The sequence below is a fragment of the Pristis pectinata genome, chromosome 1 (genome assembly GCF_009764475.1).
Source record: "Pristis pectinata isolate sPriPec2 chromosome 1, sPriPec2.1.pri, whole genome shotgun sequence".
NCBI lineage: Eukaryota > Metazoa > Chordata > Chondrichthyes > Rhinopristiformes > Pristidae > Pristis > Pristis pectinata.
The window spans coordinates 91,615,407-91,631,155 of record NC_067405.1 but is presented as its reverse complement, the minus strand read 5'-3'; the positions used below and the strand labels follow the sequence as shown (position 1 = coordinate 91,631,155).

The following is a 15,749-nucleotide window of genomic DNA, read 5'->3' as shown; positions in this document are numbered from 1 at the left end:
TTAAGCTGTTGCAAGGGTATATTCGTTCACGGTGCAGTTGAGGGCACAAGCAGATCCCAAAAGGGCATAATACTGAGCACACAGCATAAGTACACACCTGGGATTAGCACCTGTAAATGATCTGAGTGTGGCCCAAAATTAATTATTACCTTAAGGAAGGATTAGAACAACACGTCATGAAGAGGTGAGTCTGTGGTGATCCATTGGGATGAATGAACATGTCAAAAGGATGGTCAGGAGGCAAAGAAAGACATGCAAAAGAGCGCAAAGCCAAATCGTAACAGTAAGAAGTTCTTTCAGTGTTATTGCTAAATGATAAAAGCTAGTGGCCACCTAGTTGGCCTGTTACCACCTCATGATCATCTGATACACCAGTGGTGGAGCCTTTGGGTCATTGCATTCATTCTCTGTCAGTTAGACATGACATAGGTGTGTCACAATTAGTGAAAAGCTTACACTTCCTACACTTAGCACGCATCACATTTTGTATCCCAAGGTATTTTATTCTGAAAGAAATCTATTTGAATGATATTTAATTGAATCAATACTTTCAGCTTCTGCTGGTGAGAATCTTCTATAGATCAATCACTTGCTCATTTATATGTTTGTGCAGATCAGGGTTGACTTTGCTCTCTTCAAGAGCAGGCAATGTCACTAAGCCCTTTTAAGACCCAACAAGGTCAGAAAGAAAGCAGAGTGCCTAAGAGATAATCTCAGATCTGCAAATGAGGTAAGCAGAATATAGTTACACTAAATAATTCCTTCTTTTAAGTAATGACTGAGAAAGTCACAAATAATATGCACAAAAGAGGAAAAAGTTCTCTCATAACTAACTGCTTTGCATAAATGAGCTGGAAGTCCGGTGATGCTATTAGTAGACCACACACCCCTCCCCCACTCCCCTCCCCCACTCCCCATGGGCCGAGCACAATGAGAAGCAAGCAGTGAGGACTAGAAGGTGCATGTGGTCATTGTGAAGGAGTTGGTGAATGTTGGCCAAGTACCAGTAAATACAGAAGAGGCTCTTTTCAGAGAAAGGAATAAATTAGGCAGAGGCAGTTATGAGCCAGCTGTCATAGGGTATAATAAGTAAAATAATGGCACCGATGAAATGGTTTGATTATAACCTATGAAACAGTCAACACAGACTCAGAAGAGGAGAATTGAATTGACCACATTCTTTGATGTCCAGATGGCATAAGGCCAAACAGAATAGGTAGATGCTGCAGCTTCAGTGTGAGAATGCTGAAGGGTTACAGAATGTGAAGGTCACACATTTCACCTCGGGATCAGAAGGTTGAAGGTTCAAGTCCCACTCCTGAGCATAATATCCAGTCTGTCTGAGTGCAAAGCTGAAGGACCACAGCAGTGCCAAAGGAGCCACCATTCAGGCCTGGACAGTATACCAAGGTATCCTTTCCCCTCTCAGGGGGACGCTAAAAATCGCTTGATGCTGCTTGAGAGCTCTTCTGTGTAGTGGCTAGCATTGATTCAATAACACAGTTCAAGAAAAATGCTGTACAATAAATACATTTTATTACCTTATCTATTGGGGTGGATAACTTTTGTATTCATTTTAAGCTTTGGTTCAAGGCTTCCCTTTTCCATCCAGCCACCTCTGATCTCCAGCTCTGGGCACATGAGGACAGGTTAAGTTGCCAGCTGCTTGGCTTTGAGCACTGCCATCATAATGGGGATGCAGTGGTGGCCCCTGCGGTTAGTAGGGGCAGGTGTAGAGCATCCATTGGACTTTGGGACGTACTGAGATTGTACAAGGCACCTTGTAAACGCAAAGCCTTTAGAAGAAATAAAGGATTGGTTTTCCTCTTTACTTACTTATTAGGACATAGAACAAGGCTATTCAGCCCATCCAATCCATGTTGATGCAAAGGGCCTGTATCCGTGCTGTATTGCTCCATGACTCTATTAGCAATCCTAATTTCCATTTCTCCTCTACTTATTTCCTTGCACCTCTGCAACTTATTCTCTCCCTTGTGCCCATCAACTTCCCTTTGATTCCTTTGCCACTTGTGTACACTTAGGGGCAATTTACAGTGGTCATTTAACACTATATGTTTGGGCTGTGAGAGGAAAGACCAGAACATCCAGCAGAAACCCACACAGTCACAGGGAGAACATGCAAGCTCCTCACAGATGGTACCCAAGGTGCTGCCTTTATATTGCTGCTGCCTCCATCATCTCAGAACATAATCCTTGGATTTGTAAGACACTGTACGCTCCACTCATATAGTGAACATCTCAAAGCCATGAACAGCAGAAGGAGGGGGCATCCTGCAGAGATACCCCCACCATACATGCAATTAACTCTTTCCCCAATGATTTTCAAGACATGACGGACCTTTGTTGTATCAAGTCCACCCCAAATAAAGACTGAACTGAAGTGGTCCCTCTGTCAAAAGTGTGGGTCAACCTTGATCTTCAAGAGGCACTGATTCTCACAAACACACTTGTTGAAAATAGAGCTCTTGGCTTCCACTTAACGTTGAGTTTGTGGTCGTGGGTTGGGAGTGCGGAGATATTGCACAGTTACTCCTGCCTCTCAGCTTCAATAGTTCTACTTTCACATACCCAGAACGTCAGTCTTAATCTCAACTGGGGTTCCCTCGTGCCAGTATCAGCTGGAATATAGAGTGGATTTTGCACATCCAGTGATCTGGTTGCTCATTTAGTTAAAATACAGCGATCAGGATTTGTTAATGGACCTGGTTAAAATGTTAATTTTCTTCAAATAAAGTCAAATGCTTGTTCAGGATCAACAAGTCAAGCTGATGGTAATCAGTGGCAAAAGTGTCATGTACGCGTTCCATACAAGGTGGAGTGCATTGTTCCTGGTTAATACCAGGGAGGGAATATATGGGATACAGGGTACCACACAAGCTGAAGTGTTTGCACAGGCTTATGTGTGCAATGTACAAGGTAGTAGAGAGGACAGGAAGTGCAGTGATACACAGTGTGTTGAATACGGAGTGACACACACTGAAGTTGATCAAACACTGGATGACTCACAAAACGAGGACTCCCACATAGACAATGCAGTCTGGAACATAAAATGTAAACAATGACACACAGATGGGCAATGTGGACTGAAAGGATGCGCACAGATAACAAGCAGGCGAGCAGACATTGTACAAAAACACAAAACAAAGGATAGGAGTGCATGTGAATGAGCATAATAAAGTGACTGTAGTTCCACAGTAACCCTTACCTTCATTGAATAGTGTCTATACAGTTCTATAGTAACCCTTACTTACATCAAATCTTGTCTATACAGTTCTGCAGTAATCCTTACATTGATTAAATAGTGTTTAATCAGGACAGGTGTTTCTCTGTATGACCAGGCGGATTTCCCCCGGGTACTCTGGTCTGCTGTCAAACGGCAAAGATGTGCTAATTGGTAGGTTAATTGGCCACTGTCAGTTGCCCCTAAGTGTAGGTGGGTGGCAGGAGAATGGGGATAGGGGCAGTTTTTGTGAAGATGCAAAAGGGGGGGAAAAAATGGTGCTTCATGGTGGGCACAGACTTCATGATGGTTGAAGGGCCTGTTTCTATGCTGTATGAATCAATGCAGTAACCCTGGTCCTCAATAAACAGTGACTGTGGAGTTACATAGTGAATAACCTTTACCCCTAAAAACAAAAATAGCTGTGCGGTTGCACAGTGAATAAATTGTAATCGTGCAGTTACAAAGTAAATAATGGTTATCCTGAAACAGTGACTGTGTACATTTACACAATAATTCTTACCTTTACAGAGGGTGTAAAATTATACAGTGAATTATCTACTCTGAGTACAGGTGCTCCCTAGGTTACGGATGACTTGACTTATGGAAATGCGACCTTACACAAATTCTCCCATATATTTTTAAAGGACATTTCAAGATAGTAATAATAAAATGCTTTGTGCTGTTCATTAATGACTGGATACAGTTTACATTCCATTAGCTTAATTAAGGGTAGTGTCGTGGGGGAAATATTTGATGAAAGAATTACAGCAAATGTATGTAGAGCAATACGATGTGGGTTACTATAGAAAACTGACATTTCTGATTTACAGAGTAATCAGCTTATGGACAGTTCTTGGGAATAGAATCCTTACATAAACCAGGGACTGCCCGTAACTTCAAATTTAAACTGAAGAACTCGTATCCTGAATAAATTTTAACTTCACAGTAACGGATTAAGTGACTTAGTAAATATGCAGTTTTTGTGTATTTAAACAGTAACTCTTACCATGAATAAATTGTGATTGTGCAGTAACGGTGATTAACTCTTAGTCTGTTCAGTAAAACAGGGATACTACTATATACATACGTCAGTCCAGATTTTGCAACAGAATTAGCAGTGGTTTACTCCTTAATTACAGCACTCACTGCAATTAAGGAATAAATCAGACTGCAACTTCTGGCAACCCTTCATGAGCAATTAAGCACACGTGGACATTCCATTCTGATGGCCCCTGTTTCTCCACAAGCTTTGCCTCATCAGCACCTTACGGATTGACTCTTGATTCAAGCTGTGGCACTCACCCTCTGTCCAGAAATGATGCCAGGGAGAGTTTAGGACAGCAAGGGTGTAAACAAAATGTTAGTTCTTTATAAATTTTAATCGCTGCCAAGCAAACTCTCAAAAAATCTGGAGATGCATTTCTTCAGACTTTAATTATAATTTTAAAAACATTCTGATTCTTTTATTACTTTGTCTCTTAATGCCTTAGTCCACTTATGCCACGTTCTGCACAGTTTGACATTGAATTAGATATTGTAATATACATTTTCCATTTAAGCTTCAACTAGGTAGAAATTCATCTTTGATTGGAAGCACTAAACAAGGTGGTGAGTATATGGAACAAGCTGCCAGAGGAGGTGGTCAAGGCGGGTACAATTACTACATTTAAAAGCTACTTGGACGGGTACATGGATAGGAAAGGTTTAGAGGGGTATGGATCAAACACAGGCAAATGGGATTAGTTTATATAGGCATCTGCTCAGCATGGACGAGTTGGGGCAGAGGATTTCCATGCTGTATAACTATGAATCTAGTCCTAAAGTATCAGAAGTGTGTCATGTCTCCTTCCTGAGTTTTGGTCTCATTAATTTCAGTACATGTTGGTTGGGAGTACAGTGGTGGCTGATGGAGTACAATCTGTTTGATTGACCAAGGGGGAATTGGTAACCCAGTGAAGATTTTGGGTGAAGGGTCACACTGTTGCTTTTTCTGTATATACACACATGCACGTGCATGCAGTAGAAAAGCCTGCGCTAATGAGAGAACTAGTTCTCTTCTGCTGACTGCAGGCTCTCTGCCATTATTTGTTGAATGAAGAGGAATTCATTAGAGTGCTGGAGAAATAACTCTCACACTGATTGTGGATATCAAGCTGTGTAGAAACTCTGGAGGATCAAGATAGAAGGAAATTTTGTTATCATTCAAATTTCACAGTCTCTGGGTGTCCCAGAGAACTTGGCAGATAATTAAGTATTTTGTAATGTAGCCATTCCTGCAGTTAGTGGACAATAAAGAACCTGAGTTGTTATACAGTGACTAATCCTTACCTCTGTACACAGTGACAGAACTTGCACAGGGACTAACGCTTACTCTCAATAATTAGTGACTGTTGTTACGCTTAGCTTCAATAAACATTGATGGTACTTACATGGACTAAACCTTACTCTCGATAAACTGACTATAGAGTTATACAATGAGTAACACTTACTCTCTGTAAATTGTGATTGTAGAGTTACATAATGAGTAATGCTAACCTTCAATAAACAGTGACTGTTGTTACAGTGAGTGACTCTAACCTTCAATAAACAGTGACTGTACTTGCATGACGAGTAACCCTTACTCTCAGATAGCAATCTGACAAATAGGTAATTTGTTTAACTGACATTATTTGATAGCTATTAACCTGGGCATCCGAGAGACTGCCTGCTAACTAAATAGTGCCACGGGATCACCTGAAAGGGCAAACAGGGCCTGCATTTAACAACTAATCCAAAAGACTGAAGACATTAACATAGGGGCAGGAATCACTGGTTATTCTGCCACCTCCTAACTTTCGCCTGCTCTCTCCTGCAGGAGTGGAGTGAGAAGCTTGCCCGACTGGCACAGATGAGGGCGAGCAGTTGCCAGAGGAGTCAGCAGGACCAGCAGATTCAGGTGGCAGAGGAGGAAGAGATTGGCTGGAATTATCACACCACTGTGGATGCTGGAGTATCTGTCTCAAATGTCATCGACCTGTGGTTCAGAGAGGCTCAGAATTACCACTACCACACAGGGCAGTGCAAGTACAATGCCTCTTGTCAGCATTATACACAGGTGGGTGCCTAGAAACTGTCTCTATTTACATAGTCTAGATGCAGGAGAGCACTGTTATAATTCATTTTTCCAAAAATATATTTCATTCATAATATATACAGGTAATACAATCAGTACACATCTTTCTCTATGATCGTTGTACCATCAGTCCAACACATTTTCTGACAATGTGTCAACATCACTTGGTGTCTCCTTAAAAAGATGCTTCCGTGAACGGTTAACGAGGCTGTTACATGGGGACCAGCCCCTCAGTGTCCAGTGCGGCAGGACACTGGACTGTGCTCCTTCCCCATAGAGCCTTTGCGGTGGCTGCACCAAACTCCAGAGCGTCCCTCGGCAGCTACTCCTGCACCCTGGAAGGTGCCAGTCGGCAGCATTCCCTGACAGACATCTTACGCTGGAAGACCGACAAATTTTGGGCAAAACCAAAACTGTCTTACAATATGTCAACATCACTCTTGGTACCTCCTTAAAAAGATGCTTCTGTGAAGGGTTAGATTGGCTGCTACATGGGGACTAGCCCCTCAAAATTTGTCCCAGTTGATGATCTTCCAGCTGTAATTGATGTTTGTCTTAGTATGTGTCCCCGGGAACAGCCCATAGAGCATACAGATAGAGTAATGCGGTGCTTCTGGAAACTTTTAGGTGGTGTATCTACTGGAATCGTACAGTGCAGAAGGATTAAGTGTCTGGGCCGCAGTCTGCATGTTGGACACTTAACTGTGTCTATCGTGTGCTTTCATTGGTGGATTTTGGAAATCTCTGCTCTTTGTCGCATTGACTGGAATGTATAGAGTTGCCTAATTGTCTCCGCTCTTGGATGATGTCCTGTCCTGTGCTGCTTGTTGCACTGTGCTACTGCCTATCCTCCCCTCTGCCGAATCCTGCCCTCTACCTTGCCTGGTGCCAAACCCTGCCCCCTTTGCTTTGCCAAGCACCTTGCTTCAACCTCAGTTGCAGTTGGTTTTCAGCAAGTGAGAGGAATGAGGTTGAGAGACCCCTAACCTTCTGGTCTTTATTTCACAGCTGGTCTGGGCCACTTCGAGCAAGGTGGGATGTGGCAAGCACATTTGTGTTCACGATGAGCAATGGACGGTGATTGTTGTCTGTGCCTATTCTCCAGGGTAAGAGCCTATTTACTGTGGGATAACATGTTTCAGTGGGACCCAGGAGTGTGACATCTTGCCTCCAATAGCACCGCCTCTGGCTTCCCACCATTAGTCACGATACATCCACCCTTACGTTTTCCCACCATCTCAAGCCAAGTGGAAATGGATGGATTCTTCAGCAGTTAATTGGTTGATCCTGGGCTATCAGCCAAAAACAGCCTTTTAACCTTCTCCAATATATTTTACTGTAGTATATTTATACTAAAAGTGTTTAGAACATTGCTTTTTTTTTGTTATAGCACAGATTAATTTTCCCCTAGACTTAGCGTGCACCAATACCTGACAAGTTTATCTTGAACTTCCGGTGTCAGTGCCTGACAAATCCATTGTTAATTTCTGGACCAATTCTGCAGGGTTCATGGAGCAATACAGCATGGATACAGGCCCTTTGGCCCATCGAGTCCATGCCGACCATGGAGCTCACCCAGCTAGTCCCAATTTCCTGTATTCAGCCCATATCCCTCTAAGCCCCACCCCTCCATGTACCTATCTAAGTGCTTCTTAAATAATATTATTGTACCTGCCTCAACCACTCCACCACCCTCTGCATGAAAAAGTTGCCCCTCAAGTTCCTTTTAAATCTTTCCCCCTAAATCTGTGCCCCCTAGTTTTGGACTCCCCTACCCTGGGGAATAGAATGTTACCTGATTTATCCCCCTCACGATTTTATAATCCTCTATAAGATCACCCCTCATTCTGCGTTCCAAGGAATAAAATCCTAGCCTGGCCAACCTCTGCCTATAACTCAGGCCTTGTAGTCCTGGCAACATCCTCATAAATCTTTTCTCTGGGAGGGAAGGGTTAGCTAGATCTTAGAGCAGGATAAAATGTCGGCACAACATCGTGGGCCGAAGGGCCTGAACTGTGCTGTAATGTTCTTTGTTCTTGGAGGTTCAATTAGTGGATGAACCTCACATTTTTCCACACCACCTTTTACCTGCCGTGTCCTCACCTACTCACTTAACCTGTCAATATCCCTTTGGAACACTTCCGCTTCTTCCTTTCACCTTTATCAATAGGGCGGTGTTTTGATTCCAGGCGAATGGGATGAAGATCTTCTCTCATTGTCTTACCACAGACTGTGTTTGGAGGCAGTACTAAACTTGTTTTCTAGTGATGAGTCATACAACACAGAAACAGGCCCTTCAACCCACCGTATCCATGCTGACCATCAAGTATCCATCTCTACTAATCCCATTTACCGGTATTAGTATTGGTTTACTATTGTCACTTGTACTGAGGTACAGTGAAAAACTTGTCTTGCATACCGTTCGTACAGGTTAATTCATTACACAGTGCAGTTACATTGAGTTAGTACAGAGTACATTGATGTAGTACAGGTAAAAACAATAACTGTACAGAGTAAAGTGTCACAGCTACAGAGGAAGTGCAGTGCAATAAACTGCAAGGTCACAACAAGGTAGATTATGAGGTTAGAGTCCTTCTCATTGTATAAGGGAACCGTTGTGTTGATTCAAGTGCACATCCAAATGAGGCCCACTGCAGCTCACATCAGCACAATGAGAAAAAGGAGCAACATTGTCATTGTTGCCTTAAGTAGGCTTGGTAACTTCTGCATAAATTCATCTTTGAGGACTAAATAATTCTGGCATTGTGTTCGGCACAGACATCATGGGCTGAATGGCCCGTTGCTGTGGTGTACTGTTCCACTTTCTAATGATAGCACACTGTAAATAGGACCAGTGGTTAACAGAGCAACAAACAATCTGCTAGAAAAACTCAGCAGGTCGAGCGGCATCTGTGGGAGGAAAGGAATTGTCGACGTTTCGGGTCAAAACCCTGCATCAGGACTGAGAGTGGAGAGGGGAGATGGCCGGTATAAAGAGGAGAAGGGGAGTTTTGAGAAAGGATTCCGAGGCGATCGGTGGACTGAGGAGAGGTGTGAGATGACAGGCAGGTAGTGGAGGGGAGCAGGTGACCTCCTTTGTCAGAGAACCCGAAATGTCAGCAATTCCTTTCTCCCCCCATGGATGCTGCTCGATCCACTGAGTTCCTCCAGCAGATCGTTTGTTGCTCCAGATTCCAGTAACTGCAGTCTCTTGTGTCTCTACTGGTATACATATACAGGCTATTTCCCCAATACATCAGTTGCATCCCACACAGTGTCCTGGTTCCTAGCTTGCAGTTTCATATCAGTCGATAGGATTGGAATAATGGTCTAGACTCCACCATGCCTCCTCTTATTGTCATTCTTCCTGCTTCAGAGGAAACTGGGAAATCAATGGGAGAATAATCATTCCATATAAAGAAGGACCTTCATGCTCCCTCTGCACTTCCCGTATGTCAGGCTGTTTTAAATCCTGGGATCACCATGGAGGTTTGTGTGGTGAGTACTTGTTACCTGTCGTACTGTCGACAGTCTAATACAGACTTCATTGTAACAAGTTTTGTTATTATAGCCTGTAGCTGGCAATGTGCCAAAGTATTTGATGCTGTGAATTGCTCTCAAACAGGCCTTTGTAGCCAGCCTTGTTCATTAAAGGAGACTTGGAGGATAAATGTACAATGCGGGCACTAAACTCTTCATGTCAGGTTAAATCCTGAACAGGGTGTCACCCAAACACTTGAGTGTTTGAAATAAAATCTGTCAAGATTGGAAACACTCAGCATGTCAGGCAGCATTTGTGGAAAGAGAAACAGAGACAAATATTTTTGATCCAAGGCCCTTTAACAGAACCCAGTGTTTATTCCTCTCAACAAATAACTGATTTGTAGATAAGTCTTAATCTTTCTTTGTGATTAAAGCCTTTACACAACTCCCCTCGGATGTTAAAGTGTGCATCTCTTCTTACAGCTTTTCCATTCCTTTCAAAATTCTTCAAACAAGGTTCCTCTGACTTAAAGGCTTTATCCACCAGACTTTTATTTCCAGTTTAACAGTGTTAAGCTTGAACACATCCCATCAAATGTTACTAGTGTGTTCATTACTTAGAACATTTTGGAATATTATATTCCACAAGGGGTTTTTGAAGTGCACTCTGGGTTGAAGAGTGTATTGGGTGAGGGCCAGCATAATATTAGATTATCCATCACCCAATTTTCCAAGCCTCAATACCCTTAACAGTCACCTCTAACATAAACTCCACCCAACCACCGCACCCCCCCCCCCCCACCATCCTAGATTCCTCAAGTACCATAAGTCTTTCCTCTCTGCGCAGACTTTGTCTTGTAGTCCAAACATGGTGATAGAATTGTCATTAACAGCATTGTAAATAAAAGGTGAAGCAGACAGATTAAACATACTGAGCTTAAGCAACAAATTTACTTCCTATTAATTTTCCAGACCTGGTCATCATTGGCAAGGCCAGCATTTATCAACCATTAGAATTGCCCTTGAGAGGTGGTGGTGAGCTGCCTACTTGAACCACTCTGGTCCTTCTGGTGAAGGGACTCCATAGAACCATAGAACACTACAGCACAGAAAACAGGCCATTCAGCCCTTCTAGTCTGTGCTGAAACTTTATTCCGCTAGTTCCATTGACCTGCACCCAGTCCATAATCCTCCAGACCTCTCCCATCCATGTATCTATCCAATTTATTCTTAAAACTTAAGAGGTGAGCCTGCATTTACCACGTCAGATGGCAGCTCGTTCCACACTCCCACCACTCTCTTGAGTGAAGAAGTTCCCCCTAATGTTCCCCCTAAATCTTTCCCCTTTCACCCTAAAGCTATGTCCTCTCATATTTATCTCTCCTAATCTAAGTGGAAGGAGCCTATTTGCATTTACTCTATACCCCTCATAATTTTGTAAACCGCTATCAAATCTCCCCTCATTCTTCTACGCTCCAAGGAATAAAGTCCTAACCTGTTCAATCTTTCCCTGTAACTCAACTCCTGAAGACCCGGCAACATTCTAGTAAATCTCCTCCGCACTCTTTCAATCTTACTGATATCCTTCCTGTAGTTAGGTGACTAGAACTGCACGCAATACTCCAAATTTGGCCTCACCAATGTCTTATATAACCTCACCATAACATCCCAACTCCTATACTCAATACTTTGATTTATGAACGCCAGGATGCCAAAAGCCTTCTTTACAACCCTGTCTACCTGTGACGTTACTTTCAGGGAATTATGTATCTGAACTCCCAGATCCCTTTGTTCCTCCGCACTCCTCAGTGCCCTACCATTTACTGTGCATGCGGTACCTTGATTTGACCTTCCAAAATGCAACACCTCACACTTGTCTGCATTAAATTCCATCTGCCTCTGCATTAAATTCCATCTGCCATGGTACTGTTGGAGAGGGAGTTCCCGTGGTTTAGACCCAGTGATGGTGAAGGACTGGTGATAAATTTCCAAGCCAGGATGATGCATGATTTGGAGGATAACCTACAGTTGGTGGTATTCCCACACACCTGCTGCTCTTGTCCTTCCTGATAGAGGTTGCAGGCTTGGGAAGTGCTGATGGAATAGTCTGAATGAATTGCTACATCTTGTAGACAGTGCACACTGCAGCGACTGTGTACCATTGGTAGAGTTAATGAATGCATGGGTGCTGGATACGTATGTGTCAGTCAAGCAGCTGCTTGGTCCAGGATGGTGTTGAGCTTCTTGAGAGCTGTCCAAGCAGGTGGACGATATTCTATCACACTCCTAACTTGTGCCTTTTAGACAGTGGAAGGGGTGTCAGAAGGTAAGTCACTCACCAGGGGATACCTAGGCTCTGACTTGCTCTTGTAGGCATAGTATTTATGGAGTTGGTCCAGTAGAGTTTCAGGTCAATGGTGACCCATAGGATATTGATAATATGGAACTTGGCATTGGTGATGGCATTAAACGTCAAGTGTAGATGGTTGGAATCTCTCATTTGGAGATGTTTATTATTGGTACTTTGTGGTATGAGTATTACTTACCACATGTCAGCTCATGTGTGAATGTTGTCTAGGTCTTGCTCCATGTAGCCATAGAACCATAGAACAATACAGCACAATACAGGCCCTTCAGCCCACCATGTCATGCCGACCTTCAAACCACTCCTAAGGCTATCTAACCCCTTCCTCCCACATATCCCTCTAACTTAACTTCCTCCATATGCTTATCTAACAATCTCTTGAACTTGACCAACGTATCAGCCTCCACCACCACCCCAGGCAGCGCATTCCATGCACCAGCCACTCTCTGGGTGAGAAACCTCCCTCTGACGTCTCCCTTGAACTTCCCACCCATTACCTTAAAGCCATGCCCTCTTGTATTGAGCATTGGTGCCCTGGGAAAGAGGTGCTGGCTGTCCACTCTATCTATACCTCTTAATATTTTATGTACCTCTATCATGTCTCCCCTCATCCTCCTTCTCTCCAATGAGTAAAGCCCTAGCTCCTTTAGTCTCTCCTCATAATCCATACTCTAAACCAGGCAGCATCCTGGTAAATCTCCTCTGCACCCTTTCCAACGCCTCCACATCCTTCCTATAATGAGGCGACCAGAACTGGACACAGTACTCTAAGTGTGGTCTAACCAGAGTTTTGTAAGGCTGCATCATTACTTTGCGGCTCTTAAACTCGATCCCATGACTTATGAAAGCTAACATCCCATAAGCTTTCTTAACTACCCTATCTACCTGCGAGGCGACTTTCAGTGAGCTGTGAATATGAACCCCCCAGATCCCTCTGCTCCTCTATACTGCCCAGAATCCTGCCATTTATCTTGTATTCCACCTTGGAGTTTGTCCTTCCAAAGTGTACCGCCTCACACTTCTCTGGATTGAACTCCATCTGCCACTTGTCAGCCCAGCTCTGCATCCTATCAATATCCCTCTGTAAGCTTCGACAGCCCTCCACACTATCCACAACACCACCGATCTTTGTGTCATCTGCAGACTTGCTAACCCACCCTTCCACCCCTCATCTAAGTCATTAATAAATATCACAAAATTGATGGGCTGCTTCATTTGCTGAGGAGTTGCTAATAGAATTGAACACTGTGAAGAAGTAATTACAGGCACATATTGAACTTGGTGAGTCTGACATGGTAACCATTAATAATTAATGTTACTCCACATCTCTACCATTTCCTCCACCTTTTCTGTAGATTTTGAAACCCAGGACATTTATCATCTCCCAGCTAAGTATCAGAAAAGGTAGAGGAAATGGTAGAAATGTAGAGTGATCTTGTCAGACCCTGACTTTAATTATTAAGGGTCCTATCCCTTGAATAACAAGAGGATTTAACAAGCAGGAAGAAGGCAAAGGTAGTTATCATGAGTAGAACTAAAGAGATAGAAATTGAATTAAGCTTTTGTGAAAGTTTAGTTTGGGTCTCTTATCAGCAGTTGTAAACTGGCATCATGCGTATATACAAAGATTAGACAAGCAAAGGTAGAGTGGTTTTAATGGGGAATATTTTAACATTGAGACAGATTGGGAAAAGCGGGTTAGTTTAAGTCTGAAGAATAGGATAGCGTTTTGTAACAAAATATACCAAACGCGGTAATGGGCATGCCATACTGGATTTGGTAATGAGCAGTGAACCTGATTTGATTAATATTCCAATAGTGCATGAGAATTTGTATAATTCTGATCATAATATGATTGTGTTCAACCTGGTGTATAAAAGAAAGGTGAACAGGTACCCGAATCAGAGGTTAGGGTAAGACTGATAACAACCCCATATGACAGACACAGTCCATGTAAATTAAGCAAATCTGCTCATGGGATAAGTGACACCAGACCAGTAGAGTATGTTTTAAAGAACATTTGATCCGACAACGAACGAGGGGTAGGAGCTCCACTTGCCAAAAAGAACAGCCATGGATAGGTAAAAGGCAAGAGACAACAGAGACAGCATAAATAGAACAGGCCCTCCTGTGTTGTACAGTTACAGGAGATACAAAGAACAAAGAATGACATGGAAGATGTGTACAAGAGAGGATGAAAAGGAACTTACAAGGAATGTTAAAATCAGCACCATTTTTTAGGAATTATATTAGACAAAAGAAGGGCATTAAGTAACATGGCCCCTTTGAAATCTGGTGAGAGTGATGTTATGACTGACATAAAGGAAATACAGGGAACATTCGTGTAGAGGCAGAAGGTAGGGTCATAGGGAAACCAGCGTTGACCTGGAGGCAATTGGGTGCAACCACTGAGAAGTACCACACCAGTGGTGAGGCATCTCAGATGCATGTGATAACGAATCTCACGGCATTATTCAAGGATAGGTGCAGGAGAATTCGACCAAGATCATTCAAACAGATGACATGGTGATTAACACATTGCTGTTTTTGGGATCATACTGGGTATAAATTGGCTACCATTGCTCCTCCATTACAAGTGTCTTCAGTTAAGAAGGACTCTGCTGAGGACGAAACAGTTTTGGGGAATATCACAGGGTTATGATAGGCGCTAAATAAATTCAATCTTCTCTTCCAGAGGTGCCAAGGAACCCATGTCGGATGAGCTGTAGTAATAGAGGCCAGCTGAACGTGAGCTCATGTCGATGCGAGTGTCTACCAGGATTCACTGGAAGGTATTGCCAAGGTACGTTGGGGAATTGGGAAAGAGGGACCTGATTTTCTCCTCAGTTTGGGAAAAAGGGGCTGACACGGTGGTGCAGCAGTTGTTGCTGCTGCCTCATAGCTCCAGACGCGTGGATTCAATCCTAACCTCCGATGGTATCTGCATGAAAGTTTGCACATTCTCCCTGTGACCATGTGGGTTTCCCCTGAACGCTGCAGTTTCCTCCCACATCCTAAGGATGTGCTGGTAGGTTAATTGACTAATATAAATCACCGAGTATAGGTAAGTGGCAAAAGAATTTGACGAGCATGTGACAGAGAATAAGTTGTAGGAGAATGGGACTGATGAGATTGCTTTGCTGGAAGCCAGGATGGACCTGATTGGTCCAGTGACCTCCTATGTCATGGTAAATAAATAGAGATGTGTTTATTTTCATTGTTCCACAACCTCAGGATGTCGGTAAGCTGTTTAGATGAATAATTTATTTCACTGTTAAAAGAGTAGAAAACGCACCAGTTAATTTGAACTGGGTTAGATCCTCCAAGCACCATTATGATAATAACCCGATAGTTGTTTTACTGGTGTTGACTAATGTATATGGCTGGACCCCAGGGATTAGCTCCCCTGTTGTTCCAAGTTGAAACCAGGGGATCTTTTACCACCCAACTCCAGAGGGCTTTGAGGCCTCAGTTTAATAACGCATCGGGGAGAAAGAGCATCAGCAGAGCAAAGGCAGCAGGCGTGTGGAACACCTCCACCTGCA

The 15,749-nt window shown here is 43.1% G+C and overlaps 1 protein-coding gene across 2 annotated transcripts in view; it reads left to right on the top strand.

Moving 5' to 3' along the window:
- LOC127571474 (C-type lectin domain family 18 member A-like) overlaps positions 1-15,749 on the top strand; it is a 48,560-nt gene that overhangs the window by 17,860 nt on the left and 14,951 nt on the right. For both annotated transcript variants that reach the window (XM_052017883.1, XM_052017874.1), the window contains exons 3-6: positions 6,099-6,338; positions 7,365-7,462; positions 9,733-9,854; positions 14,900-15,007. In XM_052017883.1, the coding sequence (XP_051873843.1) occupies positions 6,099-6,338; positions 7,365-7,462; positions 9,733-9,854; positions 14,900-15,007 (568 nt within the window). The remainder of the gene's footprint in view (positions 1-6,098; positions 6,339-7,364; positions 7,463-9,732; positions 9,855-14,899; positions 15,008-15,749) is intronic.